The 16420-nt window shown below is 54.1% G+C and overlaps 1 protein-coding gene across 1 annotated transcript; it reads left to right on the forward strand.

The window, feature by feature from the left end:
• Positions 1-1293: 1293 nt before the first annotated feature.
• On the forward strand, positions 1294-16315 carry OTUB2 (OTU deubiquitinase, ubiquitin aldehyde binding 2; the record flags this gene model as incomplete). Its single annotated transcript, XM_080707194.1, has 8 exons — positions 1294-1430; positions 3320-3498; positions 4780-4817; positions 12269-12364; positions 14287-14405; positions 14599-14683; positions 15105-15299; positions 16109-16315. 8 exons carry the CDS (start codon positions 1294-1296, stop codon positions 16313-16315), a joined length of 1056 nt encoding a protein of 351 aa, XP_080563320.1.
• Positions 16316-16420: the final 105 nt, after the last annotated feature.

Consider the following 16420-nt stretch of genomic DNA (forward strand, 5'->3'; position numbering starts at 1 on the left):
TATCTGGAAACACTACGAAAGTGAATTGGCATTTATATCCTAATAATCTGCTCTAGTAACATCTCATATCCTCTCCAGGCAAGGATCTTTGGGTGTAATAGAAGGTCCCCAGTACTGAAAAATAAATAAATAAATAAATAAATGTAATGTAATAAAAATAAAAAGGGCTGGGGTATGGCTCAGAGGTAGAATGCCCTTGGGTTCAATTCCCAGTACAAAAAGAAAAAAAATATATATATATGACTTTCAGAACTCAGCCGGTCAAGATCCCAGAAGCAGCAGCTGGAAAACTGTCCTGTGCATGGTCCTTCCGGGGCTGCAGGTCATGTTTAACCCAGAAGGAAGTGTGGTTGGTGCAATTACCCCTCTCACGGGTTTTCTTACCCTCCCTTTGAGAAGCCACAGCAGATGCTCAGGGTGGCTCCCCAGCCATCCTTTGTTTCTCCTCACTCAAATGCCCCTCACTTGTGCCCTGTGTCCCTGGCTGTGGGAAAGCATTGCTCAACTGATCGGAGTCTCCCTCCCACCCTCGCTTTCCCCTGGGGTTGTGTGGGCAACTTCTTTGTTGCAGAGAAGCAAGAGTGTTGTGTGAGCCATCTCTGACCTTGTTACAATCCTACCCAACCTCTGCGTGTGTGTGTGTGTGTGTGTGTGTGTGTGTGTGTGTGTGTGTGTACTAAGGCTTGAACTCAGGGGCATTCTACCTCTGAGCTTTGTGTAGGGCTCAGGATTTCAGAGGTTCAGTCCATAGTTGACCAGCTCCAGGGCAGACACGGCGGCAGCAGGAGATGGGGGAGGGACACTGCTCTCGAGCATCATTGGGCTGGATGCAGAAAGAGGGACAGGAAGCAGCCAGGGACAGACAGCCTCCAAGGTCACACCTCCAGTGGCCTCCCTCCTGCAGCCATACCCACCTCTAATCCTTCCTGCACTGAGGACATGCTTTTAACAAGAGCCTTTTGGGACATTCCAAACCCAGACCCCAAGAGCAGCTACTAGCAGGAGCCACCGGTCTCAGGCTTCATCCTGACCTGTCCCTTTAGGTTTTGTCACACCAGGGTGAAAAAGACTCAGACTCCAGATGACCCCCAGGCCAAGCCCACATTTACTGGATGCAGTGTATGCCGAGGCCAGTATCAGGTGCTGTTCATGGTCATCTTACTCGGTCTTTAAGATGGGAATGAAGAGCCCACTTTACAGATGAGGAGACTGAGGTTCAGAGAGGTATGGCTTCCTCAAGCAGTGGTCCCACGGGATGTGCATCATGACGGTGCTGCCCACACTCACGTTACCATGGCGACTCCCCCTCAAATCACAGTAGCAAGGGATCAGCACCAGGACAGGCTGGGTTTCCATGGCGAGGAGATGCAGGGAATTTGTGACTGCTGGCCAATCAAGAAAGGCTTCCTGGAGGAGGCACCAAAGGTCAGGTGAGAGGTGACAAGCAGAGGAAGTGAGGGTGCTGAGGGGAAGGAAAACATTGGAGAGGGTCTGGATCTTGAAGCCATCCTCGTAAGCTCCTGCCCTGAGGAAGGGGGGGTCAGGAAGGAATGAGGGAGGGGCCGGAGCACACTGTGGAGCCCAGGTCAAGGTGGGGTCCACCTGGGAGAGCTCTCTGTGCCGGTGAGTGTGAGAAAGGCCAGACCATGAGTCACGGTCACGTGGGCAGCAGAGCCCAGCTTTGAAGGCCGGGTGGCCACAGCAGGGGCCAGGTGCCCTGCTGGAGGACACCCAGGCCTTAGGCTCCCCTCAAGCTGCAGACCTCAGTCTTCCCCAACACACACACCTGGATCAGGTAGCTGGCGTGCAGGGCGAGGGGGCCACTCACTCCGGACAGGACCTGTGTGACCCTGCCCGAGACTGTTCCCGTTTTCAACTCCGACTTGAAAACCGACTAGACGCTGTGCAAAAAGATTTTCTTTTCCCATCACCCTGGACAAGTTCCCTAAGAAGTGTGATTTGTCAGAAGAGATTAACATTTTTCTCTGCCCATTCCCGTGTTGATTAGGAAAAGATGCCATCCACAGATGCTGTGATTCAGGCAGTTTTTACTTAAACGCCTCACTCCTCCATAGATTTTTAAAAACCTTTTTAATAGCCACCCGGCTTGTCCACCCTTCTCATTTAATGAGGGACGAAAGGTCCCAGAGTGTCTGGGAGTGCCTGAGGACACACAGCTGGGAGCCGCAGAGCCCGGGGCCAGGGGCCCAGGGTTCCTGGTGGATTCCAGCCAGGGCTCCTTCCAGGCTTGAGGGTGGATGGGGAAGATGGTTGCCTAATCCAGGTGCCTGGAAGCATTGATACAGGTGCCCCTCAAACTATGATGTGCTCTTATCTGACAAGCCTATCATAAGCTAAAAGTAACATAAGCTGGAAGTGCATTTAACACCCCTACCCCACCACACATCTGCATTTAAGACAGTCCCCTCCGGATCAGGGGCCTGCCTGGGAGCGTCACTGCTCAGCAACCTGAGAGTATCAGACTCATCACTAGCTCAGGAAAAGATCCAAACGCGAAGGGTGGCTCCTATCAAATGCTGTCGCATTCCATGCAAGCACCTGTACTTTAAAGCTGGTACCTGCAATGTGCCCATGTCCCCTTTATCCCACACACAATGTGTCCATGTCCCCCTCCCACACACACACCTCCGGGAGGACACACGGGAGCTCCTCCATGGGTCGGGGCTGGTGGATGAGGCTTTGAGTGATAAATGTTCCTTGTTTGAGGTCCGATAATAATGAGCTTGCATTCAGGTGAGTCACCTGAACCTGATTCATGGTCTGTGCCTCCTACACACCCCTCCAATTCCAGAGTCACAGAACCCACGATGCTGAAAATTTGGGTGCGTGGCAACCTACTGATTCATGCGCTGGGGTAAAATATTACTTAGTAGCTACACGAAATATTATTTAGTAGCTATATGGGGCCCGGGGGCAGGCAGGTAACTTGATGTTACTGGGCACGTGCTTCCTGAAACATGCCTGTCCTCTGACCTGGAGCAAACTGTACTATGTGACCTGACCTTGTTTATAAATTAATGAGGGCCAGCTAACCTCTCAGAAGACTTCAACTTGCTGTTTTAGTTAAAAACCCTTCAGCCTTCACGAATGAGGACCTGTCTTTCTAGGGTGGGCTAATTCCTCGGCTGGTTAAAAGCGCTGTTTCTTTAAAAGGGGGCGGCATCCTGTCAAACGGGCCCAGACACATAGGCTGCGGGGCGCGCCAAGTCCCACCCACTTTCTGTGACGTCCCGCGTCCCGGTTTCTGATTGCTCGCCTCCGACGTCAATCGCGGGGCGTGTGTCTTGCTGGGACACAGTGGCCGTCTAACCTTTGGTTGGCGGAGCGGTCGGGTGTATTCTCCGCACGCCCCCGCGCCGTCGAGGCCCCCGCCGTCCGACCCCACGGTGGAGCCGACCAGCGCCTCCCGCGGCACCCTCCCGCACCGGATCGCTCCTCGCTGGGGCGGGACGCGGCCCGACGGCCCGGGTCACTATGGTGAGTGTTGGGGGAGACGGGCAGGGGCGCGGGGGCGGCGGCGTCGCCAGGGCGCATGTGCGCGCGCGGCTGGGTGGGCGCGGGCTCAGCCCCCAGCCGGGTGCCCGCGGCGTTCAGAACCCCGGGAACACCGAGTACGAACCCCAGGACGTGCACCCTTCCCTTGGGACGTCCAGCCCAGGAGGTCCACATGGGTGCGAGGCCCCCAGCCCTGGCGCGCCGCCCCAGGTGGCCGGACAGCGCAGCCTTGAAGTCGCAAGGGAAGTGCCCAGGACAGGAGCAGGCCGGGGAGCCCCCAGGACTACTATGGGCGCCCCCTCTCTGTTAAATAGCCCTGCCACCTGCAGCTCATGACCCCAATCGCTGAGGGCTCCACCACCAAAGCCCACCTCTCTCCTGCCTCGCTGTCACAACCCCAAGAGTGGACTTAGGGCCCGTATGGGTGGCCACCCACTTGTCCCCATGGGCGGCTGGACATCTGCTCCATCCTCCGTTGTCAACAGGTCTTTGGGGTTAGGATCCACCCAGGGAAGCTGCCTGGAGTTGTGAGGCAGGAGTTGGAGGTCTAGCAGAAGCAGACTGGAAGAACTCAGTATCCAGACTCCTGTTTGAACAGAAGGGGCCCCAGAGACCCTCTAAGCCAGGCCTAACCCTAGATTTGGACAACTGGGGAAACTGAGGCCAGACAGGGAAGGAACTGATACCAATGGTGATGGTGCTCAGACTGGAACTTGGGCCCCAGCCTCTAGACTCCCAGTCCAGTGCTCTCAGTATCACTTGAGTCCACCTTCAGGGTTGCCATGGGGGTGAGACCTTCTGCAGGGGATTGGGTGTGATGGCCTCCTAAAAGCTTTCAACCCTGAGCAGGGGCTTCAGGGAACTTATGGACAGCCTGCAAGAGCTGGTGACCTGGCTTGGGGACACATAGCCCTGGGCTCCCCAATCTCACCTGCCCCCTCTGGAAAGTGAGAGGCTTGGTTGGGTCCGTGAGTCCTGCACGCTGGCCCCACAGCTGCTGTGAGGACCATGCGGAGCCCTGGCACCTCCCTGAAGCCTTTGCCATGATAACCACATCTGGGCAGGAAAATGGGTCACTGCTGTGGGATGCTGCAGAGCCGGGTCACGGGTTCAAGCTACTCACAGCTAGGCACGGTCTGAGGGTGGTGTGGGCAGCCAGGGCATCTGAACCAGGCTGTCCCAGCCGAACCGGCCTCCCATGGCCATGGGTGGGACCCTGGGGCATCTGGAAGCACCAGTTTCCTGTTCTACCTGGTGCCCAAGGATTTACCTGGTTCTGCTGCTCCTGGAAGGTGGCCCAGGTGGGTTTCCATCACCCACCAGGGAGTGGCCGATGCTGGGGTAATGATGGGTTTGGCCACCGCGTGCTGGAGGCTGGCATGCCTTCTGGCACCACAGGGTAGCCGAGAGCACTCGGGGCAGCAGGGACGCTGACTCTGCCCTCCCATGTGCCCTGGGCTTAGAAAACCTGTTAGTGGGCAGCCTGGGGTGCCTGGGTGCCCTAAAGAGGGAGGAGGTGGTTCACCCACCAAACAGGACGTCTGCCCGGAGTCATCGGGAGGGTGGTGCTGGAGGCTGCGCAGACTTATTCTCACGTGTGCACCTGGCATTTATTGAGTGCCTATGGTGTGCTCTGTGCCATGCTTGGCCCTGGGCTGGGTGGTGGGTTTTTGTGTTTGGTGCAGGAGGTGGTAGAAGAGAAGGCTTCTCAAAAGACAATGTTTTCCTTGTGTCATTGATGCCGGGCTGGACTGAGGCAGGGTCCCTGCGGAAGCCACGAAGTCCCTGGAGCTTCAGTAGTGAGGTCTCATGCTCGCTGCAGGTGTATGAGCGGGAGCCTGTGGGGCGTGTATGGTAAGCCCACCAGAGTCTCTTGGGCCGAATTCTGTCATTTGTCAACCAAGCTTCCAGCACTCTCTTGGGGCCTTGCTGGGCAATGATGGCTCAGGGGCTCTGGGAGGACAGAGGGAAGGGGAGGGAGGAGCACTGGGAAAAGCTTCATTGAAGAGGTGTTGGAAGATGTGTAGGAGCGTTTGGGAAGGATTGCGGAAGAGCACATTCCAGACAGGGGGCTTCAAGAGTGGGGTGTCCTGGAGAAGGCAAGTGGACTCTGTAGATGCAGGAAACGTGGGAGAGGCCAGGAAAGTGATCTAGAAGTCTAGGGGCATCAGAATGTTCTTGGAGGGTTGCCTGTGCTGTTCTGTGGAATTTGAGCTGTCTGCACATGGGGGGACCGTTGCGGTGACAACTCAGAGATGGGTGACTTGGACAGTCTCCGGCAGCGCGACAGGTCGTAGGCGGCCAGACTGGAGCCCCAGCCAACCAATTACCTCATTCATTCCCGCAGTGTGTAAGTTTGCTGGCGCAGTGCTAACAGACCACCACAAACTGGGTGGGATAGAACAGTGGAAATTTGTTCTCTCACAAGATCAAGGTGTGGGGAGGGCCACGCTCCTCTGAGGATGCCACAGAGGGGTCTGTCCCGGGCCTGTTTGGAGCTCCTGCCCCCACACGCTGTGTGTCTGCATCCACATTTCCCCATTTTATAGGGACAGCAGTCATAGGATCAGAGGCCCGCCCTGCTCCAGTGTGACATCATCTTAACTAACTACACCAGCGACAACCCTATTACCAAGTAAGGGCACACTCGGAGGTCTGGGAGCTGGGACTTCAGTACACGGACTCTGGTGTCGGGGGAGGAGGACACAGTCAATTCAACACTCAGTTTATATTTTTGGGTTACTGCCCTGTGCCCAGCTTCAGGAGTCTAGCAAAGTCCCAACACCCAACAGGTGTTGGGTGGACAATATGAAATCTCAAGGTTCCAGAATAATCACCTTGACACACACCCTTCCTGCTGGACACACTCAGGCAGGAGTTGGGCCCCCAAGGCCGTGGGCAGCTCTGCCCTGTGGCTTTGTCGGCTTCAGCCTATGCCACCCGCATTCTAGTGTTGATTGTAGTGGAGGGAAACAGAGGAAGCCCCCCTGCCAGATCATGTCTGCATGCCCTGGAGAAATAAAGCAGGGTGAGGCACTGGGGTGGCTTCAGACAGGTGGCCAGGGGAGGCCTCGCTAGGGGCGGAGCCACCTGAGGCATAGAAAGAGGAGCATGCCAAGCAGAAGGTGGTGGGTGTGCAAAGGCTCTGGGTAGAAACGAGTGTGTCCTGTCAGAGGAACAAGACTCAGGCTGTGTGGCTTGAGGTCAGGTCAGCAGGGGAGCGAGGGCTGAGCGCAGCCCATTCCAGTGTCAAAGCTTTCCCTCAGGGAGGAACCATTGGAGGGTGACTGAGTCGGTTTTGTATGGCTGTAACAGAAACCACAGGCTGGGTGATTTAGAATGAACAAAAATGCATTGGCTTCCCATCCTGGGGCCTGGGAAGTCCAAGGTCAAGGGGCTGCCATCTGGCCGGGGCCTTCTTTCTGCATCACAGCATGGAGGAAGGCATCGTGTGGCAGAGGGGAAAGGAGATAGAACCAGAAGGGAGAGACCCCTCCCATGGTAAAAGCTCTCACAATCCCAAAAGGCTCCCCCCCTGAGGACTGCTGTAGGGGCAGTTAAATTTCTTTTTCTTTTTCTTTCTTTCTTTTTTTTTTTTTTTTTGGTGGTACTGGGGTTCCTGGAAGCCCTTTTCTACCTCCAGGCCACACTCCCAGACCTACTTTATATTTTTGAAACAGGGTCTCTTAAGCCAGAGCTGCTGGCTACGAACCTGCGCGATCTTCCTGTCTCCGCCTCCCAAGCGCGGGGATTACAAGTGTGCCTGGCTGGGGCAGTTAAATTTCAACGTGGGTTTGGGAGGGGACATCCAAACCATTAGCATTCTGCCCCCTTTCCCCGAAACTGATGTCCTTCTCACATGAAAACTGCATTTATTTCCATTCCACTGGCCCCCAAAGTTTGAACTCGTCTGGCCCCTACCCAAAAGTTCAAAGTCCAGAGTCTTGAGTAAGTCTTCTGTGGACAGGGCTCAGGTGGGCCCCTCCCGAGGCCAGTCCCCACCAGCTAGGATCCCGGGAAGTTACCCAAGCTGTATGCACCCGACACACCATGCTGAGGCAGCCTGGATGGGTGCTCCTGCCCCAAAGAGAAAAATGTACAAGAAGGAAAAGTAACAGGTTGCCATCTGTCCATGTAAATCTCCAGCCAGCGGCCACTTGGCCCCAGCCTCGGGTTCCTCTCCCACCGTTGCATTTCCATTCTTTCCAAATCCTTCATTCTGTTTAATGTTAAATTCCACCTTTAAATCATTTCACGTCTCTCTCACTTTAATCCGTGTGGTTAAGAGAAGCCACACTGCCCGGGTGCAACTCAGGAGGCTGAGGCAGGAGGATTGTAAATTCAAGGTCAGCCTCGGCATCTTAGCAAGAAGTCTCAAATAAGAAATAGAAAGGGATAGGGGTGTAGGTCAGGGGTAGAGTGCCCTGGGTACTCTTCCACCAGATATCCTACCTTGTCCATTGCTCTTAGATTTTGCCTTCTGCAGAGCCGTGGGCATGGATGCAGTGCAGCCAGGTTCTTTGCCACTTCATGAAGAGGATGGCCTTTCCTCTAGTTTCCAACACGTAGTTCCTTATTTCCAACTGAGTCCTCATAAGCAGGACCTTTATAGTCCAGATTTCTACCAGCATTCTAGTCACCACCGCTCAAGTCGTCTCTAGAGGACTCGGACTTTCTCCACAGCTCACTCTTCTGAGCCTGTTCTAGAACGGCCCTTAATGCTCTGTTCACAGTGACAGAGGCTATTTGTCTCCAGCATCCAATACAGCAACCAGCCCACCTTTGCCTATCAGCCAGCTCCAAAGCCACTTCTGTTTTCAGGCATTTCTTCTGTCAACACCCCACTCCTGGTTCCAATTTTATGTCTTAGTTCAGTTGTGCAGCTATCACAGGCTATCACAGACTGGGTGCTTTAGAACGAACAGCGGTTTGTTTGGCTAATAATCCTGGAGGCTGGGAAGTCCAAGACCAAGGGGCGGGCATCAGGCCAGGGTCTTCTTGCCCTGTCATAGCGTGGTGGAGGCATACCTGGCAGAAGGGCAGGACAGGGCTGGAGAGAGCAAGATGGGGTGAATGTGCACCCACGCTGGTGCCATTAGACCCAGGAGCAGAGTCAGTGGGACAAGAGAGTGGAGAAAGGCTCTTGGGTTTGGGGGTCACACTCGGCTGGGTGGAGGGCCATGTAGGGAGCCAAAGGGACAGGTGAATTGGGAGATGTTGCTCTGATATCTCAATGGCTAGTGGGTGTTTGAGGCTGGAGCCCTAGTGAGAGGTCAGGCAAGAGAGACAACCTGAGGGTCCACTGGGAGGGTGTTGTGTGAGACCAGGTAGTAGATGAGGACGGTCAGTGCCCAGGCTCAGGGTCTCTGCAGAGCCACCCAGTAACTGTGACCCAGGGGGCTGGGTCTCAGATGCAGGGTCTTCTCTGATTTCTTACCCAAACAGCAGAAAAGGGACAGGTAGCTGCTGAGTAATTACCCCCAAGGATGCCCAAATTCTCTGCCCTAGAACCTAGGGATATGTTACCACAGCAAGAGGAATTCTGAAGGTGTGATCAAATTAAAGGTCTAAGACGGGAGAGTATGCTGAGTTACCCAGGTAGGTGCAGTGATGTAACAACAGTCCTTAGAAGAGGGAGGAGGGCAGGAGCTCGGAGTTAGTGGAGGTGATGACTGAAGGAGAGGCCAGAGCCATGCAAGGAAGGGTTGAAGGGAACAGGTAGCCTCTAACAACTGAGAAAGGCAAGCAGCAAAGGAGCCAGTCTTGGCTATGTCTGGGTTTTAACCCAGTGAGACTCATTTTGGACTCCTAACTTAAACTTCCCCACCCCCAAAAAATTGTGTATTGTTTAAGACACCAGGTTTGTCCTCATTTGTTGTAGCAGCAACAGAGAACTCATACTGGGTAATAGGTCTCCCCTACATCTGTGGCCTCCGAACTTTTAAACTCAAACCATTCTACCTCCCAGCTACACCCCCAAACTTATTTTATTTTTATTTTGAAACAGGGTCTTACTAAAGTCACTGAAGCTAGCCTCAAACTTCAAACCTGTGATCCTCTTAGCCTCCCAAGTGCTGAGGTTACAGGTGTGTTCCACCCTGCCTGGCTCTCCAAATATTCTGATCATTCACCTCATCAGCAAAACACTTTTGAGCACTTCATGCTTACATTCATTATATATCATGCCCACAAGTAGGCCTTTAAAAGGTCATTTCCTTCTAGTGCCTGGGACTGCCCACTGTGGAAATCCCAGCTCCAGGCAGGCAGGGCCAGGGCTGGAGCCTTGTTGGGGCTCTGGAAGTGAGTTGGAACTTCTGAGAGGGGACGGTGCCCCACTGGCAGGTAAGGCTGGGCAGGAGTTAGTGTTTTGAGCTGTGGCTCTGGAGGCGGGGTCTGGCCCTGCCCAGGCAGTCCAGGAGGGAGACCAGCTGGCTAGGAGCCCACAGTGAGCTCCTCCTGGAAGCCAGGGCTACAGGTACACTCAGCCTGGCTGTTGAGATTGTCAGTGAAATATGTTCCTAGCCTCCACCTGCTAAAAAACTGTTTCTGAGCTGAGGTGCTGTCTGCCTGACTTAAGTAGCATCTATTTGCAAACCAGTAATTAAAGAGCAGCTAACATCCTTTCATGTGGCCTGATTAGATCCGACAGGGCGTCAGGCATGGCCTGTAGATTCTTTCGCCATAGCATCCTGGAAATTTTCAGCCAGGGTTTTAAAAGCAAACACCAATTAGTGCCAGCCGGGGTCAAACCCAGAGCATCTTTTCTGATTTATGGGCTAGTAAATCAAGGATGTCTCTAGGTTCTCCAGGGAGGTTAAGTCTCTAGTCTTATTTTAGGGTGACACCAAGGTTATTCTGGTGGGGAGCTGGGCAGGGACTTGAGTCATTCTGGAGGTGTGCTAGGCAGACACTTGAAAGGCCAAGGTGGAAACCCACTTGTCACTAAGGTACCCCAGTAAACACTTGGAACCACTAGGGGGTGCTGGCACCAACCCAAGCCCAAAGGCAGATCTGGGACTATTTGTCAGAGGGGTAGACTCTAAATAGTCCTGGGAGAAGAAAGAGGATTTCACAACATTTAGAGAATAATATATAAATATGCAGCAGGGTGTGGTGGTGTACACCTGTAATCCCTGTACTTGGGAGGTGGAGACAGGAGGAACATAGGTTTGAGGCCAGATGGCCTGGCATGGGGGCCGAGGGTGGGGGGAGGAGAAGTTTGTTGAATGAATGAATAAAATCCACTTGCACCATGCAGTGTCCATGGTCCCCTGCTGGATTCTCTCTTGAACTCACACTTCATTCTTCTTGTCTCCTCTTTGTATTCCCAAATATGTGCTCCCCCCAAATAGGGGTCAGGGCAGATAAGGGAGGCTGAGTGGCGCTGGAGACCTTGGGGGTGGGGTCATTGTTGCCTCCTAGAAAGGCCCCTTCCCAGCCCTGATGCTGGCTGGGCACAGGAGTCGGGGCCAAAGAAGGTCACTGTCAGAAGTTTGCAGTGTGTACTGTGTGGAGACAGGAGGAGCCCAGAAGTCACTGTGGGCGCGCCATGTCATCTTGGGGCCCAGCACTCTGCTTTGGGGTGCTCAGCATTGGAGAAAACAAATTATCGAGACCCGGGGATGCTAGTCCCAGCGGAGATGGGGCTTGTAACATCAGAGCCCCTCACCCCGAGCGCGGGCTGTGGGTGGCCAAGGGGTCTCCAGAAAGACTGCTGCGGTCAGAGGTGATGGGTGGAAGAGACGCGCTGCAGTGACTGCTGAGTGTCATGGTGTAAGGTGGGCTTCCATTTAAGGAACATCACCTTCCAGCCAGCATGGCTGCATACAGCGGTCTCCTGGGTTATGTGCAGGAGCCCGGGCATTCCATTTCAATGGAGTTTAAGTGACATGAGCCCCCTTCCCCTTGCAGTATTTTTATTCTGAGTGAGGGTCATGGGGTGAGCTGGAAGCAGGGTGCATCCCCACTTGTCTGTGCCCGGGCACTTGGCAGAAAGACACGAGGCAGAGGGGAGGTCTCTGTTAGAAGCCAGCCCGGAGCTTCCCTCTGCCATGGTCCCTCCTGCCAGCTGAGCCCCTGACGTGGCAGGCTCATCTTTCTGGGATGGAATTGCCCTAGACTTAGAGCCAGGCTGCCATGAACTTGGCTGGTAGGTGTGTGGGCAGATGCCCTCCATGCCCATCAGCCCCTGAGCTCTGATCTCTGAACCCTTCCTGGCATGGCTGCCTCCTCCAGTAACACACGGGTGGCCTCCCCTGGCCCCCCACCTTATTGCCCAGTATCACCACTGCTTTTCCTCTAGACCCTGAGCCTGAAGGATGCTAGAGAGTCCCCTCTGTTTCCAGCATGCAACACCATGCTTGCCAGCGTGGCTGGGTGTTCAGGAATTGGTGGATGAATAAAAGTCAGAATGAATGAGTGGCTGAGAACAAGGATTGAGGGAGACAGGACATACTGTACTCCAACATGAAGCTTCATGAGATTTGAGCTATTATATTTTATAAAGTGAATCAGTTTGCAGGTTACAAGATCGATTTTCTTATAATCTAGGAGACCTCTTTACGAGATGATGCCAGTCACCCCCCCCCTGTCCTGGGGTGCTTGTCAGAGGCTCACCTGCACCCCCTGAGAGGTGTCATGTGCGGGGCCCTGTAGCTGGCAGCTCAGAAGACACAGGCTAGTGAGCCAGCGGAACCACCCACCCCATCAAGGCTTTCTGAATCGTCACAGCATTTCTTCTTCTGTCTTTCAGAGTGAAACATCTTTCAATCTAATATCAGAAAAATGTGACATTCTGTCAATTCTTCGGGACCATCCTGAAAACAGGATCTACCAGAGGAAAATCCAGGTGAGAGAGAAGGCCAGGAGAGGAGATCCTAAAGTAACTGGGCTGGGCTTGAGACTAAAGAAGCGGGTGCCTCTTTGAAGGCTGAGAGTTAGGACCAGAACCTTCTGATGCTGGGCATATGTCTTAGCAAGAAAGCCATTCCTTGCAAGAAAAAAATATTTAAAAAATATAAGTACTATCCAAAATGCTTGATTGACTAACTGAGACTTTATTATAACTCTGTGAGGCAGTGCTTTCTATTATCCCCACTTTGTTGCTAGGGAAACTGAGGCTCAGCCCTAGAGCTCTTGAGTGGCCCCGCTGGGATTTGGACCCAGATAGCTGATCTCCTAAGCCACATGCCTAGCCTCTGCTCCAGGTGACTGCTCAGGAAGGGGGGACTCCTGGGGCTGTGGGAACCCCTTAGGACAGGAGCTGCAGGTAGAGCGAGGCCCCTCATCCTCCGGCCGCATCCTCCACTCTTCCCTGCATGTGCGTGGAAGGGGCTCCCTCTCCCTGCCAGGGCGTGCTGCCTGCTGCCGCCCTCCTCTGAGTCCCCTAGGCACAGGCACACCACTGGGGCCATTTATTTATTTATTTATTTATTTTTTGGTACTAGGGATTGAACCAAGAGGCATTCTATCTCTAGCTACATCCCGGCCCTTTTTATTTTTTATTTTATTTTTTTGGTGGAGATGGGGTTCCTGGAAACCCTTCTACCTCTGGGCTACACTCCCAGACACCTATTTTTTATATCTTTATTTGGAAACAGGGTCTCTTAAGCCAGCCGGGGAGGCTGGCCTCGAACCTGCGCAATCCTCCTGTCTCCGCCTCCCAAGCACGGGGATTACAAGCGTGCACCACCATGCCTGGCTTTATTTTTATTTTTAAAATAGACTCTTGAAGGTGGGCGTGGTGGTGCACGCTTGTAATCTCCATGCTTGGGAGGCGGAGACAGGAGGATCGCGCAGGCTCAAAGCCAGCTTCCCTGGCTGGCTTAAGAGACCCTGTTTCCAAATAAAAATATAAAATGGGTCTGGGAGTGTAGCCCGGAGGTAAAAGGGCTCCATCCCCAGTACCACCAAAAATTAATAATAATAATAATAATAATAATAATAATAATAATAATAATAATAATAATAATAAAATAGGCTCTTTCTAAGTTTCTGAGGCTGGCCTTGCACCTGTGATCCTTCTATCTCAGCCTCCCAAGTACTCGGAGTACAGGTGTGGGCCTCTGTGCCTGGTTTCCGTTACTTATTCTGAGAGGCTTCTTTGCGGGGCAGGTGTCAGGCAGCAGCTTGGGTCTGTGATGATGGTGTCCAGAGGCCCACTCAGGCCACAGGGAGCACTCCCAGGGGCAGGAGCAAGGGCGGTGCGGGGAGGCACACTCTCCCATCCCTTGGGAAGGAGAAAAGAGGGTGTCCCTGGAGCACCTCTCCGCCAGCTGCTGAGGTGGCCCAGGCCAGCTCTGAGCTTTCTCATAGCCATGGTAGGAACTGCTGCCCCATGGGGCAGGAGGGGATCCAGGCTAGGAGCAGGGCTGTGAACTGGGAGTGGGGGCAGCACTGAAAAACATTTGGCATTGAAAAACACCACGCCGGTGCCCAAGGAGGCTCAGCCCTCCACCTAGAAGCACCCACAGGCCCACGGCCAGCTGCTGCTCCTCCCTCCCTCTCCTCCAGGAAGCTCCTCTGCCTTTGCCACCCAGGACCCAGTGCCCTCATCAGCTGGCTGCCTGGGGACAGGGGATGTCTCCCCGCCTGACAGCAGGCCACAGTCTGCATATGGGTGCATTTGTGGAGTGAAAAAGGGTAGGGGAGGGGGGAGGGCTCAGGTATTATCTGGGAGAGGAGGCGGCTGGGCCTGTGGCCAGGCCGGCCTGTGACCCCCATGAATGACAGTCACTGTCGCTGCCAATGTCCACGTCCTCTCCCCCACAGGAACTCAGCAAAAGGTTCACCGCGATCCGCAAGATCAAAGGGGATGGGAACTGCTTCTACCGGGCCTTGGGCTACTCCTACCTGGAGTCTCTGCTGGGCAAGAGCAGAGAGATCCTCAAGTGAGCGGGGCGGGATCTGAGGGCTCCCCCATTCTGTGGCAGATCCGCCCTGAATGTCCCAGAGGGAGGGATCTGGCGGGCTGCCTGGTGGAGGATTGGCTGTTGAGGGTTAGGCCTTCTGGTGTGTGTGAGGTTGGGTGGTCTGAGCAGTGCCTCGTGTTCTCCTGTAACCACCCTGTCTGCTCCACCTCAGGTTCAAAGAACGTGTCCTGCAGACCCCAAATGACCTTCTGGCTGCCGGCTTTGAGGAGCACAAGTTCCGAAACTTCTTTAATGCCGTGAGTCCTCCTGGTACTTCCACACTGGCAGAGGCAGGCGCACCCTCACCAGAGCTCTGCATTGGTGGCCCCTTGCTCCTCCCAGCTGGAGCTGGGGAAGGAGAGTTGCTTTCTGCTGGGGGATGTGTGGGTACAGGGAGCCCAGGGCCCTGCCTTTCCTCTGGAGAGACCCCTCTTTCATCCCATCTCTGACTCGTCCACTGGTGAGGACTCCCAGTCCCTGCGGCTCTGATTGTGGAGGAAGGCTCATGCCTGTTCCCCAGCCGGGCCTCTGGGCTGAAGCACTAAGCCCAGTACTTGGTTTTGGTAGAATCTAAGATTGCTTCACTACTGCAGCCTGAGCATCTCAAACATCTTGAGGGCGTCTCGTGGGATGGGCAGGTCTTGTGGGTCTCCCCTGCTGATGGCTGGCGGGGTGCAGTTTTACAGCGTGGTGGAGCTCGTGGAGAAGGACGGCTCAGTGTCCAGTCTCCTGAAGGTGTTCAATGACCAGAGCGCCTCAGACCGGGTTGTGCAGTTCTTGCGCCTGCTCACGTCAGCCTTCATCAAGAACCGAGCAGACTTCTTCCAACACTTCATCGATGAGGAGATGGACATCAAAGACTTCTGCACTCACGTAGGTCCCCAGGGTCTCCGGCCTTGGGGACACAGCCCTGGCCCTGCACTGCTGGTCTCCTACTTCAGCACCACTGTCCCTGCCCAGGGGATGTGGGGGTCACATCTGCAGTTGTGATTCAAACTGCACTGGTCTGGCAAGCTGCGGACAGGCTCTACTTGAGCTGAGCCGTGTGGCTTAGGGAAAGTCATTTCCCCTCCCTGGAGATTTTGCACCTGGAATATCATGGCTTTGGACTTGGGGCCCTTTACAGAGTCGTGGGGAAGCGGCTCCAGTCACATTCGTCCCAAGACGTGGTTTTGTTTATGATGTATTTGTCTGAAGGAGTAGCCGACATTTTCAAATTGGGCAGTTTTCAGGTGAACATCTGGATTTCTTTTTTAAGAAATCAAAAGATCAAGCTCCTAGGTCCTTCCACACGGTAACCATCTGCAGCAGCTAAAATAGCAGCTGCCCTCTCTCTGTGGACACCCCTGCCACTGCGCTGCCTCCTGCTCCCCGGCCTCATGCTCACGCAGCCCACCACCCACTGGCCTAGCCTGTAAGCACTTACACTTAGAATCCCTTGATGACAGGGTCCCTTTCAGCTCTAAGGTTCTTTGATGCCAACCTGAAGGTCCCCGCACTCCCTCCAGATTACTCATCTGGAATAAGGAGAAAAAAAATCCAGGTTCAGTTTCTGCAATTCCCAGCTCCCTCTGTGAAGTGGGCATGACAACACCCGCCCCACAAGGCTGTGACCATCGTCCCGAGCACCACAGGGGACTCCCTGTCCTCTCTGAGCTGGCTTGTTCATTCTGGCTTTGCAGGAGGTGGAGCCCATGGCCATGGAGTGTGACCACATCCAGATCACGGCCCTGTCCCAGGCGCTGAGCATCGCCCTTCAGGTGGAATACGTGGACGAGATGGACACCGCCCTGAACCACCACGTGTTCCCTGAGGCCGCCAGCCCTTCCGTTTACCTGCTCTATAAAACATCCCACTACAACATCCTTTATGCAGCCGATAAACATTGATTGATTTTAAGCCATGCAGTGGAACCTGTCACCTAACCGGACTGCATTCTAAATGGAACATGCTGGCTTTTCAATTTTTTAAGCGATTTAGACTGTAGCTAGAAA

This window comes from Muscardinus avellanarius (assembly GCF_963383645.1).
Source record: "Muscardinus avellanarius genome assembly, chromosome: 12".
In the NCBI taxonomy this organism is placed as follows: domain Eukaryota; kingdom Metazoa; phylum Chordata; class Mammalia; order Rodentia; family Gliridae; genus Muscardinus; species Muscardinus avellanarius.